Source organism: Scyliorhinus canicula, chromosome 7 (genome assembly GCF_902713615.1).
Source record: "Scyliorhinus canicula chromosome 7, sScyCan1.1, whole genome shotgun sequence".
NCBI classification, from domain to species: Eukaryota; Metazoa; Chordata; class Chondrichthyes; order Carcharhiniformes; family Scyliorhinidae; genus Scyliorhinus; species Scyliorhinus canicula.
Genome location: NC_052152.1, coordinates 51,095,120 through 51,115,466, shown reverse-complemented (window position 1 = coordinate 51,115,466; position 20,347 = coordinate 51,095,120). Strand labels below are relative to the sequence as shown.

The following is a 20,347-nucleotide window of genomic DNA, read 5'->3' as shown; positions in this document are numbered from 1 at the left end:
CTTTTATTTCCCTTTGAAATGTGTGTGGCACGTCATCCTTGGCCGACTTGACATGTTTCCATCGCAGCGGACTCAAGTCAGCCGTCTGGGAAATCTCGGCGCGCTGGCAGCGCAGTCGGTCTGATCGCTGACACTTTGCGGGTGAAGGGTGGCAGCATCTGAAACAAGGCAGAGTGCCGCCTGATTGACAGGGGGAGTGTGAGGCGGGGCAGCGCGCACTGCTGAGCGTGCGCAGAGAGGCTGGTCCTCCCCCCCTACACTCCCGGAGGCAGGGGGCGGGGCTGGATCCCTCCCCTCCCCCCCCACCCAGCCTGTGGGGCGGCGCATGCGCAGTGTGGCTGTACCTGAGCGCTCCGCGAGCGCTGGGGGCACGGTGACGGTTGCAGGCTGCGGAGCGGATGTCGGTGGCCCGCCGGTTACCGGGCAGATATCTAACGCCGTGCCGTTACCACATTACCGGGAAGCGGGTTCTTAGTTTGACGGTTGGCAGCGGGTCCCCGGCGGCAGGAGGAGGATGTCGAGTCCGGCGCTGCTGCCCGTGTCGAGCCGTCGCTTGGCGGCTCTGAGCCCGAGCTCGCCCGTCTCCTTCTACCCGCATCACAGAGCCACCCTGAGGCTGTCGGAGAAATTCATCCTGCTGCTCATCCTCAGCGCCTTCATCACCCTGTGCTTCGGGGCCATCTTCTTTCTGCCCGACTCCTCCAAGCACCGGCGCTTCGACTTGGGGTTGCAGGACGTCCTCATCCCGCATGTGGAGCAGGGCAGGCCGGCGGGACGGGACGGCAGCGCCGGGCCACAAGGCGGCGGAGTCATGGTGCACGGAGGTGGGGAGGAGCATCAGCACCGCCACAGGTACTGGGGCTGGCTGACCGGGTGGGTGGTGGGGATAAAACAACTGTCCCATGGTTAGAGAAAACCAAGTTCCACTGCAGTTAGCTTGGGTTGCAAAAGAGATTTTTTTTCCGTATGCAAACCCGGTGCCCGAGCAATCGTTTGATTTCGTAGAGTGATCCCAAAACAAAAGGCTTGCTTGGAGTGGAGAATCGCCTAGACACAAAAGTTGAAAGAATTACAATAAGTAAAAGGCAAGTGCGATTATCCAGCTTGTCATTGAGAAAGCTAATGTAGGCCTGGTGTTAGTGTCACAGCAAACACTACACCCACACACACACACACACAAAGACCCACTCACTGCATCCTGTATATGCTGTCCAAATTGTTTATGGCTACCATCATTTGGGAGAGAAGCATTAACGAGAGTGACCTTTAGGACCGGTGCGAGTGAGCTTTTTCAACCGGAACTCACTGGTGAGCAACATTTGCCAAGCAGTGATATTGTTGCAGGGAAAGCAACACTGTAATTCTTTTTTCTCCGAGCAGTAGTTTGGGATTCTCATCACCATCTTCAAGCTATTTATTTGCAGTGATGTACTTTCAATAATGTAAAAAAAAAATAAAGTTTGGTTGAAATGTGGCACGTTGACATATGGCATGCATTTGATGCGTTTAAGGGGAAACGATACCAGAACACGAGGGAGAAAGAAATAGGATTTATTGAAAACGTGAGATGAAATAAAAGTGGTGGCAGACTGGTATGGAGCATTGGTATAGGGTTGTTTCAGTGTTTTAAATTCAATGTAATTGTGCTAATTTTGTTTTTAATTTGTTACTTGTAAAGGGAGGGATTCAGTTATCAAAATTTGTATCCATTCCATTGTACAACTGATACTAAAAGTTGTTGATTTCTGCAGGTTGTGGTATTTATGCAGAGGCAGCAAACAATTGGAAATGGTATGTTAGTCTTTATCGCAAGAAGATTTGAGAACAAGCGTAATGAAGTCTGGCTTCAATTGCTTGGTTATACTGCAACTGGAGTACTTTCTGATCAGTTTTGGACCTCTTCATGAGGAAGGATAATATTGCCATAGAAGGAGTGCATAAAGTATGTTCACCAGACCTGTTCCTGGGCTGCATGACTGTCCCATCAAACGAGATTGAAGAAACTACTTGTACTCTTCAGAATTTCGTAGAGGGAGAGGTGATATCATTGAAACATACAAAATACTTAATGGGATACGTAGTGGATGTCTCCTGGTTGGGGACTCCAGAATCCGGGAAATCAATTTCAAAATGAGGAGAAATTACTTTACTTAGGGTGGCACAAATTACTTTATTCAGGGTGGTACAGTGCCTGGGACCTGGGTTCAATTCCAGCCTTGCGTGACTGTGTGGAGTTTGTATGTTCTCCTGTGTCTCTGGGTTTCCTCCCGCAATCCAAAGATGTGTAGGTTAGGTGGATTTGCCATGCTAAACTGTCCCGTAGTGTCCAAAAGGTTAGGTGGGGTTATGGGGATAGGGTGGGGAAGTGGGCTAGATTGGGTGCTCTTTCAGAGAGTCAGTGCAGTCTTGATGGGCTGAATGTCCTCCTTCTGCACAAGGATTCCATGGTTGTGAGTTTTTGTAATTCTACCCCAACGTCATTGGGAATGTTTAAAGCAGATTTCTAAATACCAGTTACATAAAGGGATATGGAGATAGTATGGGGAAAAATACATTGAAGTAGATGAACAGCCATGATCGGATTGAATGGTGGATCAATCTCAATGGGCTGAGTGGTCTTACTCTGCTCCTATGTTCAGTTCTTAGCTGGTCAATTTTACTTTGTTGCTGTAAAGTTGAGATTTACTAATTTGAAACTTGACTTGGTATTCCAGTTGAATTTCTGTAAATAGTCTCATTCCCTCAGCAACTGTCTGCTTTTAATAATTTGTAGGTAATTAAAACATTTAAATGTTGAGAGCTTTGCAGTGATGCTGTGAACCTTGATGATGTACGCTTAGAGAAAAGACATAATATAGAGTTCGTCTTTCTGTCATTGTATTTCAGGCTTGGTAAATTCTAGTTTTAGAAGTGGGATTCATCACTCTCGAGTTAAAACGTAGCCTGTTTTGATCAAACACTCATGAAAATGAATATAGTGATGGGTTTAAAGTGATTTGTAAACTAATCACTCGTGTTGATCCTAAATGCTATTAACATTTTCCCCAAAGTTGACAGTTTATAAGCAACCAAATATTTACACTTGGTGCTGTGTACCACATTTTAAGGATTAATTAAAAAAAAAATTATTTTAGTGATTGCAACATTTCGTATTGAGAGCAATCACAAGGAAATTTATCATCTTACTGTTTAATTTACACTTTGATTCCCCGTCTTTTCCGTTTAAAAAAAATTGACACTGAAGCTCTTTCAAGGCTATTTCCAAATTCAATCTTTCTATTAAGATTCCAATTTTTTTGTTGTACGTGTGAAAGCATTACTTTGCATTGCTTTTAAATTGCTCCCTTTGTTTTCTTTTCATGGGCATTCTAAACTGCAGAGAGTGAAAGTGACTCGTTCTAACTGCCAGTGTTACACATCAAGGGAGCGTCATCCGCCGTGAGCTCTAAGACAGTTGCAGTGAGGTCCTCCTTCTGCTGAAAGGCATCTGGCCTTCCAGCCAATGCTGGAAGCCACTGCGGGGAATTGAGTGGAATGTGATTATGATGTGAAGTTTTATTAACTCTAAAAACAGCAGAAACAATCTGTCACTGTTTTACTTTCTTAATTGGTGCGATTTTGCCATTTTTGTGGCAAGGTGTCACCTCGGGTAGGAAAGCAGAGGGTAGCCCGCCAGCGGTGATGGTGGGTTTTCCACCATACTTTTAGATCGATGAACAAATAAAATGTATGGGGTGGGTCCCACAATGTAATGTGGGATAGTGTGCCCTCCCGCCATTCCCACTCCCTAATAACGGGGCAGAAAATCCTGTCCAATACCTTTCATAATCTAGAAAACTGTTACTTGATTGAGCCCACCCGGTGAGCAATTAAGATTTGGGCATCACAATGTAAAACATGAAAAATAGAATACACCCTCACCCCCCATTTCACCCACAGACTCTGCCATCCCCACCCACCACCCGGTGCATTAACTTATTGTGCACCATCTGGCAGGTTCTGCTCACCTGGCACACGTGGTGGGGCCTCTTGTGATTCAAGTCAGAGTGAATGGACAATTTAACGTGCGGAGACTCACCTGGCACACGTGGTGGGGCCTCTTGTGATTCAGGTCAGAGTGAATGGACAATGTAACATGCGGAGACTATCAGGTGTAAAGGACTGATACAATTTAAATATATTCAAATGGAGATCCCGACATTCAACTTTGGGATACCCGTTATATCATTGGCAGGGGGTGGGAACAATGCATTGGGAAATCCTGCTGGCGTTAAAGCCCGTTTGGGACTCTTGCGGGATTCTCTGCCTTTGCTACCATTTCTGTCTTCTGAAAACAGGGTCGGAAAATCCCGGTCAATACCGTTCATAATCCAGAAAGCCTTTATTTCATTGTTTAATGCTATCTCTTCATTAATAAAATTTGGATTTTAAAAATTACTTCATAATTTTTAAAAAAAGCATTTATATCGTGTCATTCATAGCTTCGGTTTGTTTTTGGATTTTTGTAATTGCTTCATAACTTTAAAAAAGTTTCATATTGCCTTTCATAACTTCAGGATGCTTCAGTGATTGATAATCAGTCAATTGAAGTCTTGTCACTATTGTTTTTTGATGGAAAATACAGTGACAATTTTAATAAGCAGAGTTCCACAAACAGCATTGAGGTGGATGACTAGTTGATCCGTTTTGATGGTGTTGGTTGCAGGATGAATGATTACCAATACTCCAGAAATTTTTGATTTTTTTTTCATGCACATCTACAGACAGGCAGGCTATGTGTTATCAATGTGTTATCTCAAAAATAGCACTCTGACCATTTAACACTATCTGTATTACACTGGAGTGATTTCAACTCCGGCATTGGCCATCTGAAACATAAAGTAAGAGTTCTGAAGCCAAGCTTAACTATTATGATGTCTCATCCCTGGTACGGTTCTAGTGAATAGTCACTGTATACGTTAGCCCCTAAATTTCAATGATGGCATACAAAGAACTGTACACTTGACTTCATCTCTGGATTGAACATATTAAATATAATTTGTTTTTACTGCTTTTATCTAAATAAAAATCTTTTTTATTAGGGGATTTGGGCATTGCTGGCTAGGCCTGCATTTAATGCCCATCCCTAATTTCCCTCAAGAAGGCGGCGGTGAGCTGCCTCTTGAACTGCTGTATTTTGTGTGGTGTAGGTACACACACTGCTGTTAGGCATGGACTTCCATGATTTTGACCCAGCGACAGTTAAGGAATGACAATATATTTCCAAGGCACGACGGTGAGTGGAACCTCCAGGTAGTGGTATTCCCTTGTATTTGCTGCTCTTGTCCTTTTTAGATGGTAGTGGTCGTGGGTTTGAAAGGTAATGTTGAAGTCAGTTCCTGCATTACATCTTATAGATGGTATACTACTAATTTTGTAGATGCTGCTACTACTGTGCATCGGTGGTGGAGGGAGCAAATGTTTGTGAATTGGGTGCGATTCAAGTCGGCTGCTTTGTCCTGAATGGTGTCAAGCTCCTAGAGTGTTATTGGAGCTACACTTATCCAGGCAAGGGGAGAGTATTTCATCACATCCTGTCTTGTGCCCTTTAGATTGTGGACAGGCTTTGGGGAGTGAGGAGGTGAGTTACTCCCACATGATTCCTAGCCTCTGACCTTCTCTTGTAGCCACAGTATTTATATGGTCAATTGTAACCCCAATGTTGATAGGAGATTCAGTTGCGGTCGTGCCATTGAATGCCAGGGGATGATGGTTAGATTCTTTTCTGTGGCGCAATGTTACTTGCCACTTGTCAGCCCAAGCCTGGATATTGTCCAAGTCTTGTTGCATTTGGACATGGGCTGCATCAATATCTGAGGGGTTGCAAATAGTGCTGATTATCTCCACTTCTGACCTTGTGATGGAAGAAAGGTCATTGATGAAACAGCTGAAGATGATTGGACCTTGGACCCTCCCATGAGGAACTTCTGCAGTGATGTCCTGGAACTGAGATAATCGACCTCCAAAAACCACAACCATTTTTCTTTATGCTAGGTATGACTCCAATCAGTGGAAATATTTCCCCTTGATTCCCATTTACTCCAGTTTTGCTGGGGCTCCTTGAACCTACACTCGGTCAAATGTGGCCTTGATATCAAGGGCAGTCACTCTCACATCGCCTCTAAGTTTAGCTCTTTTGTCCATGTTTGAACTGAGACTGTGATGTCAGGAGTTGAGTGGCTCTGGCGGAACCAAAACTGAGTCGATGAGCCAGTTACAGCTAAGCAAGTGGCACTTGACACCGCTGTTGATGCCACCTTCCATCTTTTTACTGATGATCGACAGTGGACTGACGGGGCTTATTGGTGGGGTGGATGCCAGTGTTGTAGTTGCACTGGAACAACTTGGGATAGTGGTGTGGAAAGTCCTGGAGCACAGACCTTCAGTAATATTGCTGGAATATTGTCAGTACTCATAGCCTTTGCAGTATGCAATGTCTTCAGCTGTTTATTAATAGCACATGGAGTGAATCAAATTGGCTGAAGACTGGCATCTGTGATGCTGGAGACCTCCTGAGGCGGCCGAGATGGATCATCCACTTTGCACTTTTGGCTGAAGATGTAGCAAATGCTTCAGCCTTATCTTTTGTTCTGATGTGTTGGGCTCCCCCATCATTGAGGATGGGGATATTTGTGGAGCCACCTTTTCTAGTCAGCTGTTTAATTGTCCCATCACCATTCACAGCTGCATGTGGCAGGACTGCAGAGCTTGGATATAATCTGTTGGTTGTGAATCATAGAATTTACAGTGCAGAGGGAAGCCTTTTGGCCATTCGAGTCTACCGGCCCATGAAAGAGCACCCTACCTAAGCCCACACCTCCCCCATATCATCTAACCCAGAATCTCCACCTAATTTTTAGATGTGCTCCTGGCGTAACTTCCTGCACTCTTCATTGAACCAGGGTTAATCTCTAACTTTGGTGGTAATGGTAGAGTGGGGATATTTTGGGGCTTGATGAAACAGATTGTGGTTGAGTACAATTCTTCAGCTGCTGATGGTCAGTTGTGCTTCATGGTTGCCCAGTCCTGCGTTACTAGATCTTGTTCCAAATCTATCCTATTGAGCACAGTAGTTGTGCCAGAAAACATGATGGAGGGTATCCTCAAAGTGAAGACTGGACACTCCACAAGGATTGTGCAGTGTCACTCCTACTGATACTGTTGTTGACAGATGCAGTTGCAGCCTGCAGGTTGGTAAGGAAGAGGTCAAATATGTTTTTCCCTCGTGTTGGTTCCCTCACTACTTACCACCGAGCCAATCTAGCAGCTATGTCCTTTAGGACTTACCAGTTCGGTCAGTAGTGATGCTTTGGCTGAAAAAGACTGCACTTAACATTGGTATCAAATTTTACAACAAAATGAATGATCAATATACAATGTCTAAGACTGTAAATTTCCACCTCCATGGCCTTGCCCAGTCCTGCTCCTGCCTCAGGTTATTTGGCCAATCAGTTACCCATCTTTGTTACCTCTGGATTTGACTATTTTAACGCACTCCTGGCTGACCTCGCATATTCTACTCGCCGTAAAGTTGAGATCATCCAAAACTCTGCCTGTGTTAAGTTAAAATACTGTTTGGCCATCAGGTTTATTTTCGATGACCTCCATTAGCTCCTAGTTAAGTGATACCTTGATTTCAAAATTCTCACCCGTATTCTCAAATTGTTTCATCTACCCCCCCCCCCCAACCATCTCCATCTCTTGTTCTCGTTCTCTTGTTTGCCCGCTCGCTCTCTTGTTTGCCCGCTCGCTCTCTTGTTTGCCCGCTCGCTCTCTTGTTTGCCCGCTCGCCCCCTCGTGTGCCCGCTCGCCCCCTCGTGTGCCCGCTCGCCCCCTCGTGTGCCCGCTCGCCCCCGCGTGTGCCCGCTCGCCCCCGCGTGTGCCCGCTCGCCCCCGCGTGTGCCCGCTCGCCCCCGCGTGTGCCCGCTCGCCCCGCGTGTGCCCGCTCGCCCCCGCGTGTGCCCGCTCGCCCCCTTTCGCGTTCGCGCTGCTGCGTTCGCGCTCTCGCCCCCTTTCATGCTCTCGCATTCGCACTGCTGCATTCGCGCTCTCGCCCCCTCTCTCGCCCCCTCACTCGCCCCCTCTCACTCGCCCTCTCCCACTCGCCCTCTCCCACTCGCCCTCTCCCACTCGCCCTCTCCCACTCGCCCTCTCCCACTCGCCCTCTCCCACTCGCCCTCTCCCACTCGCTCTCTCCCACTCGCTCTCTCCCACTCGCTCTCTCCCACTCGCTCTCTCCCACTCGCTCTCTCCCACTCGCTCTCTCCCACTCGCTCTCTCCCACTCGCTCTCTCCCACTCGCTCTCTCCCTCTCGCTCTCTCCCTCTCGCTCTCTCCCACTCGCTCTCTCCCACTCGCTCTCTCCCACTCGCTCTCTCCCACTCGCTCTCTCCCACACGCTCTCTCCCACACGCTCTCTCCCACACGCTCTCTCCCACACGCTCTCTCCCACTCGCTCTCTCCCACTCGCTCTCTCCCACTCGCTCTCTCCCACTCGCTCTCTCCCACTCGCTCTCTCCCACTCGCTCTCTCCCACTCGCTCTCTCCTACGTTCACGCTCCCATTGCTGGACCTTATGCTCTGGATTGTCCCTCTTTTGCACCTCTATCTCTCATTTCTGGCTCGGTGTGTCTCATTTCTGGCTCGGTGTCAAGTTAGCTTTATAGCGTTCCTGTGATGCTCCTTGGGGCTAATGGTGGTTAGAAATACAAATTGTTTATGGGGCCGGAGGGGATGAGATGCTTTTTGACGGACTGACCTTCCCAAGAGTGGGTAGGGAGCTGATTAGGTTCGAAGAAGTAGCTGAGGGCTTGAAGGCAATGCAGTCGGGCAAAGCCCCGGGACCGGGAAGATTGTGTGTCGGACGTAATTATGGAGGACCAAACTAGGTTTGTCAAGGGCAAGCAGTTGGTGGCCAATATAAGAAGGCTGCTCAATGTGATCATGATGCCCCCTGAGAGTAGGGATGTTGAGGTAGTTGTGGCAATGGATGTGGAAAAGGCGTTTGACTGGTGGAGTGGGACTAACTATGGGAGGTTCTGGGACTATTTGGGTTCAGTAAGGGCTTTATCGACTGGGACAGGCTATTGTACCAGGCTCCGGAGGCTAGGGTAAGGATAAATAGGACAACCTTGGACTATTTTAGACTGTACCGGGGGACAAGACTGGGGTGCCTCCTTTCCCCACTGTTGTTTGCGTTAGCTATAGAGCCGCTGGCAATTGCTCTGAGAGCTTCAAGGGGCTGGTTCAGGGAGGGGTGGAACATAGAGTCTCGCTGTACGCGGACGACCTGCTCTTGTACGTATCGGATCCAGGGGCAGGTATCGGAAGACCCGAGAATCCAGGAGGAGAAAGAGGCAGATGTTCTGGCATTTGCTTCCCTGGTAGCCCGGAGAAGGATACTGCTAGCTTGGACGGACTCAGAGCACACAAAGTCGGAGACCTAGTTAACTGACTTGGCGAGCTTTCTTGGCCTAGAGAAGATTAAGTTTGCCCTGTTAGGGTTCGGCCGAAGGTGGCAATCAATTCATCGACTTCTTCGCTGAGAATTAAACGTCGGGGAAGGGGGGGCGGTTAGGGTAGCATAGAATAGGGGGTCAATTGGGCGGGACTTGGCGAGATGGGAGTCGGTGATTGCACTGTGTTTATTGCTCTTTGTACATTGTTTTTATACTGTTGCTGTTTTTAATACCAAAAATACTTCATTAAAAATTTTTATTAAAAAAAAGAAATACAAATTGTTGTAATATACAAAATTTCAATTACATTACACTGAAATAGAAGTATGCATTAAGCTTTGCCATTCAATAAGATATGACCGAAAGTTTACATCCAGTCCACTTTCCCACTCAATCGTTACATCCCTTGAGGCCAAAAATCTTTTGATTTAATTCTTGAAACTACTCAAAGACTGAAGAGCCCTAGTTTTTCTGGGGTACAGAGTTTCAGAGTGTCTGAGTGAAGTCATTTCTCAACTTAAACAGCCTCTAGGTACCTTACCTCTTAAGAATTTTACACATTTCATTAAGATCACCTCACATTTTTCTAACCTCAATTATGGGCCCATTTTACTCACTATCCGCAGAGGACTTGAAATCAAACCAGTGAACATTTGTTGCACCCACGTAAGGCAGGTATATATAAGGAGAGAGTAACAGTTCAGCCTTGTGTGGTTCCATCTCTCTGCCATATAATTGCAACAAGACCATTCAAAAATGGGATGTCGCAGGCTGGGCCAGCATTTGTTGCCATCCCTGAGGGCACTTAAGAATCAACCACATTGCTGTGGGTCTGGAGTCACATGTCGGCCAGACCAGGAAAGGATGACCGATTTCCTTCCCTCAAGGACATTAGTGAACCAGATGGGTTTTTCGACAATCGACAAGGTCGTCATTAGACCATTTTAATTCCAGCTTTTTATTGAATTCAAATTCTACCTTCTGCCCTGGTGGGATTCAAACCAAGAGCATTACCTTGGGTCTCTGGATTACTAGTCTAGTGACAATACCAGTATGTCACTGCCTCCCCTATTACAACACAGCCTCCCATGCTGTTTATGGAAGCTTCCTAGTCCAGTGACAAATACCATTTTGCCACTGCCTCCCCAACTTACTCTGTCACTACAAACACCTTGCAATAAAGGCTGACATACAATTTGCCTTTGCAATTGTTTGCCATGCCTGCATGTTACCTATTGGTTGTTATTGTTGGAGGCCAATAATTTCAGCCCCAGGACTTGTTTGCAGGAGGTCCTTGGGGCAGTGTCTGAGGTCCAATCATCTTCAGTGGCTGCGTCATATGACCTTCCCTCAAACATAATGTCAAGTGATGTTCGCTGAAGCTTGCACAGTCTTCAGAAGTATTCTCAGATATTGTTCTGTATCTGCATGCAGCAAGACGATGGCAACATTCAGGCTGGGACTGATAAGTGGCAAGTAACATTCGTGCCACCCAAGTGCCAGGAAATAATCACCTCTAACAAGAGAGAATAAAGCCATTTTCTTTTGACATTTAATTTTTTTTTTTTTTTTAATAAATTTAGATTACCCAATTATTTTTTCAATTAAGGGGCAATTTAGCGTGGCCAATCCACCTACTCTGCACATTTTTGGGTTGTGGGGGCGAAACCCACGCAGACACGGGGAGAATGTGCAAACTCCACACGGACAGTGACCCAGAGCCGGGATCGAACCTGGGACCTCAGCGCCGTGAGGCGGTTATGCTAACCACTAGGCCACCGTGCTGCCCCTTTTGACATTTAATGACATGACATTACCATTGGTAAATTTGCCAGCATTGACCTAGCATTTTGACAAAGTATCATTGGACTCAAAACGTTAGCTCTTTTCTCTCCCTAGAGATGCTGCCAGACCTGTTGAGAATTTCCAGCATTTTCTCTTTCGTTGACCTAATTGAATATTGACAAGAAGCTTACCTGGACCAGCCAGAAATACTGAAGTTTTGACGGCAGGCCAGAGGTTGGTATCTCTCGACAAAGACTATCCACCATCTGCAAAGCACTGGTCAGGTGTGATGGAATATTCTGCGTTTGTCTGGGTGAGTGTGGCTCCAACAACACTTGATAAGCTCAACATCATCCAGAACAAAGTGGCCTACTTGTTTGGGAAGCCATCCATCAACTTAATCATGCATCTTTCATCACAAGTGTACGAAGCCATTTACAAAATACATTGCCGCAACTTGCAAAGGCTCCTTTGTGACACCTTCCAAACTTGTGACCTCTACCACCTGTATGGATAAGAGTAGCAGATGCATGATAACATCACTACCATTCTGACTTGTACTATAATGCTGCTCCGTCACTATCCGTGGGTCAAGGTCTTGGAGTTCCTTTCCGAATAGCACTGTGGATGTACCTATACCACATGGACTGCAGCGATTTAAGAAGTTAGCTCACTGCCGCCATCTTCTCATGGGCAATTAAGGTGGTTAATAAATGCTGGACTTGTCAGTGATGCTCTCATGCCTTGAATGGGCATGGGGGACTTTGAGAAACTCGCTTTTTGAGAAAATTTCCATTCTTCCTACCAAACAGTAATTTTACACTTTCTCACCTTATCCTCCATCTGCCACCCTTTTGATCAATAATTTAACCAGGTCTATATTCCTTTGCAGCATCTTTATATCCTTCTCGCAGTTAACTTTTTGATCTTGTTTTGTATCATCAGATTTGGATATGATACACCTGGTCCCTTCTAAGTCTTTGATATAAATCCTAAGTAACTGCTGCCAAACATTTATGGCACTCCACTGATTACACACTCCCATCTAGAACATGTTTCATTTATTCCGAATCTGTTTTTTGTCCATTAACCAATCCTTCATTCATGTTTAGATATTATCTCCAAATCCATTGTGCTTTTTAATGGAACACCTTATCAAATGTTTTCTGAAAATCTAAATATACTAAATCCCCTGGTTCCCTCTTATCTACCCTGCTAGCCATGATGAAATTTAAGGAAAAATGACGCTGTGCGGCCAAATACTTAGTTTCAAGGAAGTTCTTGGAGCTGAGGAGAGATAGTAAGAAAAAGAGGTTTCAAACCAAATTCCTGACTCCAGAAGTATGGTAGTGGATGAAGGGAAAAGGAGGCATCAAATAGAACTGAGCCTGATGAGCAGAGCATGAGTGAAGTTGCATCAAGCTTTGATTCACAGCGTCTTAATGGTGAAGCAGAATGGTGGCAGAGAAAGAAGAAAAAGAAAGCCAATTCTGCACTTGGATTCTACTACCTGATGAGATATCCTGCCCCCCATGTGCACAATGATCTGTACATGAAAATCAGCTTGCTTAATGACATAAAGATCCATGGCAGAAAGTTGCAACCCTGAGTAGATGACATTCTCCCATCAACGGGCAGCCGATGAGTGCATTTATTTCCATTGAAATGATTCTATTATAAATACAGTAATATGTACAAGAAGCGTTAGCTTCTAAACCAAGGATTGGATTGGATTGGATTTGTTTATTGTCACGTGTACTGAGGTACAATGAAAAGTATTTTTCTGCAAGCAGCTCAACAGATCATTCAGTACATGGAAGAAAAGGAAATTAAACAAAATTCAAGAAAATACATGAGAATACATAATAGGGAAACACATTTAACTACATAAGCATTGGCATCGGTTGAAGCATACAGGGTGTAGTGTTAATGAGGTCAGTCAATAAGAGGGTCATTCAGGAGTCTGGTGACAGTGGGGAAGAAGCTGTTTTTGAGTCTGTTCGTGCGTGTTCTCAGACTTCTGAATCTCCTGCCCGATGGAAGAAGTTGGAAAAGTGAGTAAGCCGGGTGGGAGGGATCCTTGATTATGCTGCCCGCTTTCCCCCCGGCAGCGGGAGGTGTAGATGGAGTCCATGGATGGGAGACAGGTTTCTGTGATGGACTGGGCGGTATTCACGACTCTCTGAAGTTCCTTGCGGTCCTGGGCCGAGCAGTTCCCATACCAGGCTGTGATGCAGCCCGATAGGATGCTTTCTATAGTGCATCTGTAAAAGTTGGTAAGGGTTAATGTGGACATGCCGAATTTCCTTAGTTTCCTGAGGAAGTATAGGCGCTGTTGTGCTTTCTTGGTGATAGCGTCAACGTGAGTTGACCAGGACAGATTTTTGGTGATGTGCACTCCTAGGAATTTGAAACTGCTAACCATCTCCACCTCGGCCCCGTTGATGCTGACAGGGGTGTGTACAGTACTTTGCTTCCTGAAGTCGATGACCAGCTCTTTAGTTTTGCTGGCATTGAGGGAGAGATTGTTGTTGTTACACCACTCCACTATGTTCTCTATCTCCCTCCTGTATTCGGACTCGTCGTTATTCGAGATCCGGCCCACTATGGTCGTATCGTCAGCAAACTTGTAGATGGAGTTGGAACCAAGTTTTGCTACGCAGTCGTGTGTGTACAGGGAGTAGAGTAGGGGGCTAAGTACGCAGCCTTGCGGGGCACCGGTATTGAGGACTATTGTGGAGGAGGTGTTTGTGTTCATTCTTACTGATTGTGGTCTGTTGGTCAGAAAGTCAAGGATCCAGTTGCAGAGTGGAGAGCCAAGTCCTAGGTTTTGGAGCTTTGATATGAGCTTGGCTGGGATTATGGTGTTGAAGGCGGAGCTGTAGTCAATAAGTAGGAGTCTGATGTAGGAGTCCTTGTTTTCGAGATGCTCTAGGGATGAGTGTAGGGCCAGGGAAATGGCGTCTGATGTGGACCGGTTGCGACGGTATGCGAATTGAAGTGGGTCAAGGCGTTCCGGGAGTATGGAGGTGATGCGCTTCATGATCAGCCTCTCGAAGCACTTCATTACAACTGACGTCAGGGCCACCGGGCGGTAGTAATTGAGGCATTTTGCCACCGGTATGATGGTGGTCTTCTTGAACCAGGTGGGGACCTCGGAGTGGAGTAGGGATAGGTTAAAGATGTCTGTGAATACCTCTGCCAGCTGGTATGCGCAGGCTCTGAGTGCACGACCAGGGATCCCATCCGGGCCCATCGCCTTCCGTGGGTTCACTTTCAGGAAGGCCGATCTGACTTCGGAAACTGTGATGGTGGGTATGGGTGAATTATGGGCTGCTGGGGCACTCGACAGCGGATTGTTGGTTACCTGCTCAAACCGAGCATAGAATGCATTACGTTCATCGGGGAGGGGTGCGCTGCTGCCAGAGATACTGCTCAGCTTCGCTTTGTAGCCCGTTATGTTGTTTAGTCCTTGCCACAACCGCCGAGAGTCTGTCTGGGACTCTAGCTTAGTTTGATATTCTCTCTTGGCATCTCGGATGGCTTTGCGGAGGTCGTACCTGGATTTCTTGTATAGGGCAGGGTTGTCTGCCTTGAACGTCTCAGATCTGTCCTTCAGTAGGGAGTCAATCTCGCGTTTGAGCCATGGTTTCCGGTTGGGGAACGTACGTACTGCTTTCTTTGGCACGCAGTCGTCCGCACATTTGCTGATGAAGTCTGTGACGGTGGTGGCATACTCATTTAAGTTAGTCGCTGAGTTCTTAAATATGGACCAATGCCTTAAAAAAGGCATCCGTTTTTAACTCTTTTTACAACATTTGCCTTAGAATATCAAATTTTACTCTAAGGAAATGTATACTGAGACCTTCTAAAAATTAAATTATTGGTCAAAATGTACAGAATATTAATTATTCAACGTGAAATTGGGTATGAGTTTTGCACTTAAAATGAACTAAGGAAATCTGATTGATTCATGGAAAAAATATACTAAGGACATAGCAAGCTAACTGGCCTTCTGTTCCTAAATTCATATATTCTTGAAATGATCAGTCCTCAAAGCTTGAATTATACTGATATCTTACCAAAGTAAAAGGTAGCTTGTGCTGGATTTATAACAATGCTGTCATTTGAACATAAGAATTGTATTTCAGCTTCAGTAAGTAAAGCCTCTATTCCTTCTCTACTTGTTTACCTGTGTTCAAAGGTTTCCTCATCCCTCCCTAAATTATTTTGGCTCTCTTCCTGCCTACCCATTACAGAAATACCTTTCCTTTTGTTTGGTGTCCCTATTGTTGGCGCCTTCAATGCTCTGCCATATTCTTCTGGTTTAAATCTATCTACATTTCTCTGTATTCTTCCCACTAAGAGACTTATTTTAACACATTTTAAGCTGTGTTTTAAGCATGTTTCATGAAACTGACAGCAAATAAATGTTGCTACCCGGATTATTTTAGTCTGGTATCATCAGGTCAGCATATCGACTTTGAGCTTTGACATAGCAACATTTTTGTTTTCCGAGAACAAGTAGAAAATATGTTCCCTGAGCTATAAAAAAAATCAGTTAGAATTTAATGACTGCTTCAGAATTATAATTTTAAATTCATCCATATAAACCAAAAGTGAGAAAATAAGACTTGAATTATCTTTTGTGACTTGGTTTCAAGGCAAAAGAGCCTTCACTATGTTGTCAGTGTGTTATCCTTAGCCTGCAGATTTTTTTGAGTGACTTGGCACCCACTGTGCTAACTCCCGTTCCCAGCTTTCGGTGAGTTTGTGTTCAAAGTCTTGATAATGTTAGTCAGAGCGAATCTGTTACATTGCATGTTTCTTAACAATAGCATAAATGACATAAGGCTACCTTTGTGGATTGATAAGAGAAACCTAATCCAAAGTTTTTGTGATTTGTAAACGCAAGAAACCCAATCCAATATGACTCTTGAAAGGATTTCTCTGCAGTGATATATATTTTTGCTGCCAAGCTCTTTAGTTATACTTGCCTGTTTTTATTCTTTTTAGGAACATTAGATCTGTTTCAGTTTTCTTTAACACTAGAACACAGTGCAAAATTCTGGATCAACAAACACATGGACTAAACAGGATACTTAAAAGTTGAAGTATGGACTTTATCCCATAAATACGAAATACTGAAGCATTCGTAAGTAATAGACTCACAAGTGAATTGTGTAGATTCTATTTTGGACAAATTCCATGCTGAACTTCCAAAATTCCCAGTATTCTTTTAATGCTGCAGTGTAGTTTGAGTGTTAACAATGCTTTAAGAGGTAGCTTTCAATTTATTCTCTAAAGAAATTTGATGAACACTCTCAATCATGTGAATAGTTACAAAATATCAAATTAGGCATATTTGTGAGGGGCTATAAATATGGAAAAAAGCAACTGGTGCTATTGGTCATTACCTTGGACTATTGCCTGTCAATTTGGGTTCAGGTCCACTCCACAGTGATGGGATTACGGCTCCTTCTCTGGTCTTTAAGGAAAATGTATTTCATTCTCTATTGTTGAAATTCACTTTTTCATTAAATAAAAAAAATATAAAGTTGCGATTTCTGATGCCAAAATGGAGATGTGTTCTCACCTTCAGTTCTGAATTTTGTTGGTTGTTCATTTGCCAGGTAAAGCAAGTCTTTTCTGTTATCAGGAAGGCTGCATAATAGCCCTTGCTGAAGTGCCCGATGAATTAGAATTTTGCAGCCAGTGTTTGAAATGGAGTCTAGCTCTGACAAATAATTAAAGTCATTGTTGAAGGTGTGCCAATTGCAGCTCTAGGCATTGGTGCATCAGTGGGGCAACAGTTCCAGTCTCCTTGGGTGAACAAATTTTGCGAAAGAATAAATGGCCATGGCGTAAATTAGAGCAGCCTTTTCAGTATGCCCCTCCCTATATCGTATTCTTGAAACAGTTTCTGATTTAATGGTGCAAAATTAAATGTTTGTGTCCTGGCCATTTTGTTGTTTTTCCAAATAGAAAATAATTATGTTCACTGAAGTGTCAGTGGGCCACCTTTCAAAATAAAAATCAGTTGGGATTTAATAGGTACTTCAAAATTGTCCGTATAACTTGAAGTGCAAAAATAACATGCATCTATCAAATTCAAAGTCTAATTTCATCAGTTGTCTCCATGTCCATGAACAGAGGCACTGTGAAAATCAATACAACTGTTTAGAATTACAACACTATAACTGAATATCTTCAACTGTGTGGTGGATGGAAGTGACATTCTTAAAATTCTGAGATATCCGTGGAAGATATGAAGTGAGGGAATTTCCTTTTTTTTTCAAAGCTGGTGTTTTTCAACCCTGATTTTTGAAAATCATTGAAGCAGGAGCTGAGACCAAAGAAAAGAGAGCAGCATTATGGCTATATTCAAAAAAATTACAGTGGTTGTGTGAATATTAAACTCATTCCTCACATAGTAAATGATTTATGTGCCATTGTTAAATAATGTCTGTTTCAGTTTTGGGCTGTATATGCTTGCTTGAGATCTATTTTTTTCCAATACAATATAAGCTTATGATCTCCTCTCAATGGAAAATGTGTAACTAATTTGAAGTACAACATTGTATAGTGTTGAAACCCTAGAACAGGCAAGTTGTTCTGCATTGTAAAGGATACCCAGAAATACATTCATGGATATTGTTAATCATACTACTGCTCTTGCACGTTCTGCCTGGTTCTCAGTGTTACAACATGTGCATCATAGCAGCAAAGAATCAGTGTTAAAAATGCTACAATATTCTGCATATTTATAACATAATATCAGATAGTTTTATATAAAGTAGAATCTTTCCCAATCTTTATTTTCTCAGGGAAGTTGTTGAACTAATTTATAGCTAACTTGTAACCAGTGTTTGCCATTGGTTTCCCCCTGTGACATGGGAGTTGGCCAGTCAAACTAAGACAGGTAAATTTTGGTAGGATCCTGACATTTCTCAATGCCTAGATTACACACTTAGCAACAAAAGAACAGTACTGAATTAATTAATCTTGCTCTTATCCTTCTATGGACTTTTGCACAGGAAGTTGAGGTAATTAGGAATCCAAAATGGTGGATCACAGGGCATCTTGGGTCTCCATGAACATGGCAAGCAATGGTGTGTTGCTTTAACCAATTTATTTGAAGATTTGTTACTGAGAGACAGAGTCTGTACCAGGATGTGTAAGTTGGTATATATATTTTAAGGTTGAATCAAGTAAAGAAAGCAAGGGGAGGAAAAGAGAGATGGAATTGAGAGAGAAAGATAAAAGGTAAAATGTTTTTAAAAATCCATGAAAAATCTCCAGCAATAATTGAAATCTGAAGGAATGAGATTCCACACTCTTAAAAGTTACGTTTTGGGTCTTTGTCACCAATCGATACTTGTCATGCCATTAAAAATTTACTTTGACTAGAAAGAAGGAGTCTTAATATTTTCTCATGTGTTTAGTGTATGCTTATCATGTAAGTACATAACTTCATGTCATTGCATGAGTTTCACCGTTGAGCATCTCTCCAAGGTAACGGTGGGACAGCGCAACTCAGCAGCAACATCCTGATTTTCGTATTTAGCTATGTATGCATGATCACTTTTGATGAAAGCTTCATCATTCTTTCTACTGCAAAAGTAGGGCCACTGGTTTTCCATCTGATTTGATTCTACTGATATGCAAGATGAGATTGATCACTAGTTCTGTGCTTCCACTTTGATTCTTTAATAAATTCTCCATTTGCGTTAGTCAGTCTGCCAGATCTGTCACAGTACCAAAAATAACATCTTCCTCAAAAAAACTGTTGAACCTAGGTCAATTGAAAATTTCAAAGCCGAGATTGGTAGTTTTTTTGTTAGGTAAGGACACAAAGGATTATAGAACAAAGGTGGATAGTTAAAATACAGGTTAGTCATGGTCTAATTAAATGGTGGAACAAGCTGAAAAGGTTGAATGGCTTTTATCCGAGCCCAATACATAACAATTATGATATTTGGATCCAATTATTTAATGTGTTGAAACTCAAACTTCTATCATCTATCTCCAGGTTTTTCAAACTGTGGGTCGCGGGCGAGTGTCGGGAGGGTCAAGGAGCAACCGATTGTGGAAGAAGCGCCCAGCGGCCGCGACTGGCTTTCAAATTGTGAATGCTGGCCACGACCAGCCTTTACATATGAATGATGGAGGCTTCCCACCAGGAGCAGTTGAGGAATCTGGGCCTGTACTCGATGAGGTTTAGAAGGATGAGGGGGGATCTCAATGAAACTTAGAATACAGAGTGGCTGTGGAGAGGATGTTTCGACTAGTAGGAGAAAGGTGGACCTGAGGGCACAGCCTCCGACTGAAGGGATGATCCTTTAAAACAGAGATAAAGAGGAATTTCTTCAGCCAGAGGGTGTTGAATCTTTTGAACTCATCACCGCAGAAGGCTGTGGAGGCCAAGTGACTGAGTGCCTTTTAAGATCGAGATAGATAGGTTCTTGATTAATAAGGGGATCAGCGGTTATGGGGAGAAGGCAGGAGAATGGTGATGAGAAACATATCAGCCATGATTAAATGGTGGGGCAGACTCAATGTGCCGAATGTCCTAATTCTGCTCCTGTGTCTTACCGCCTTATGGTCACATGCCTGGCAGGTGCACTGATGTTACACACCTTGTCCGCTCTTTGGGCAAGAAATCACAGGAGAGATTCCTCTGTTTTGTAGCTGCCAGCAGGCAAGTAACAGGGCTATTAAGAACTGACGATGGATCGTTTTCCAATAAGGAAAAGAGGGCCAGAGATGCAGGCCAGGATCTCACAACTGAATCTGCTGGAGTGAGCTGCTCAAGCGAGTTCACAGCAGGACAAAGCAGTGCTTGCGTGAGCTGTATCCAGAGCTCCAGGGCCATTCAGAAGAAACTGAAATTGGAACAAAGCAGTATGAAGATGATTTCTTGAGGTATGGCTTTGTTAATTGTGCCAATGCAAATCAAGAAAGTGTTATATGCAAGCAAGTACTGGAAAATGAAAATTTGAGACCCTCAAAACTTCAAAGGCATTTGAAGACATGGCGAATTCGAGAACATTTTTCAAATGATG

At 44.1% G+C, this 20,347-nt stretch overlaps 1 protein-coding gene across 2 annotated transcripts in view; it reads left to right on the top strand.

Moving 5' to 3' along the window:
* Positions 1-320: 320 nt before the first annotated feature.
* man1a2 (mannosidase, alpha, class 1A, member 2) overlaps positions 321-20,347 on the top strand; it is a 120,077-nt gene continuing 100,050 nt past the window's right edge. Inside the window, exon 1 of one of the 2 annotated variants that reach the window (XM_038802008.1) lies at positions 321-852. In XM_038802008.1, coding sequence (XP_038657936.1) covers positions 515-852 — 338 coding nt within the window. In that variant the 5' untranslated portion in view covers positions 321-514. The remainder of the gene's footprint in view (positions 853-20,347) is intronic. The other variant, XM_038802009.1, reaches the window with a different exon arrangement.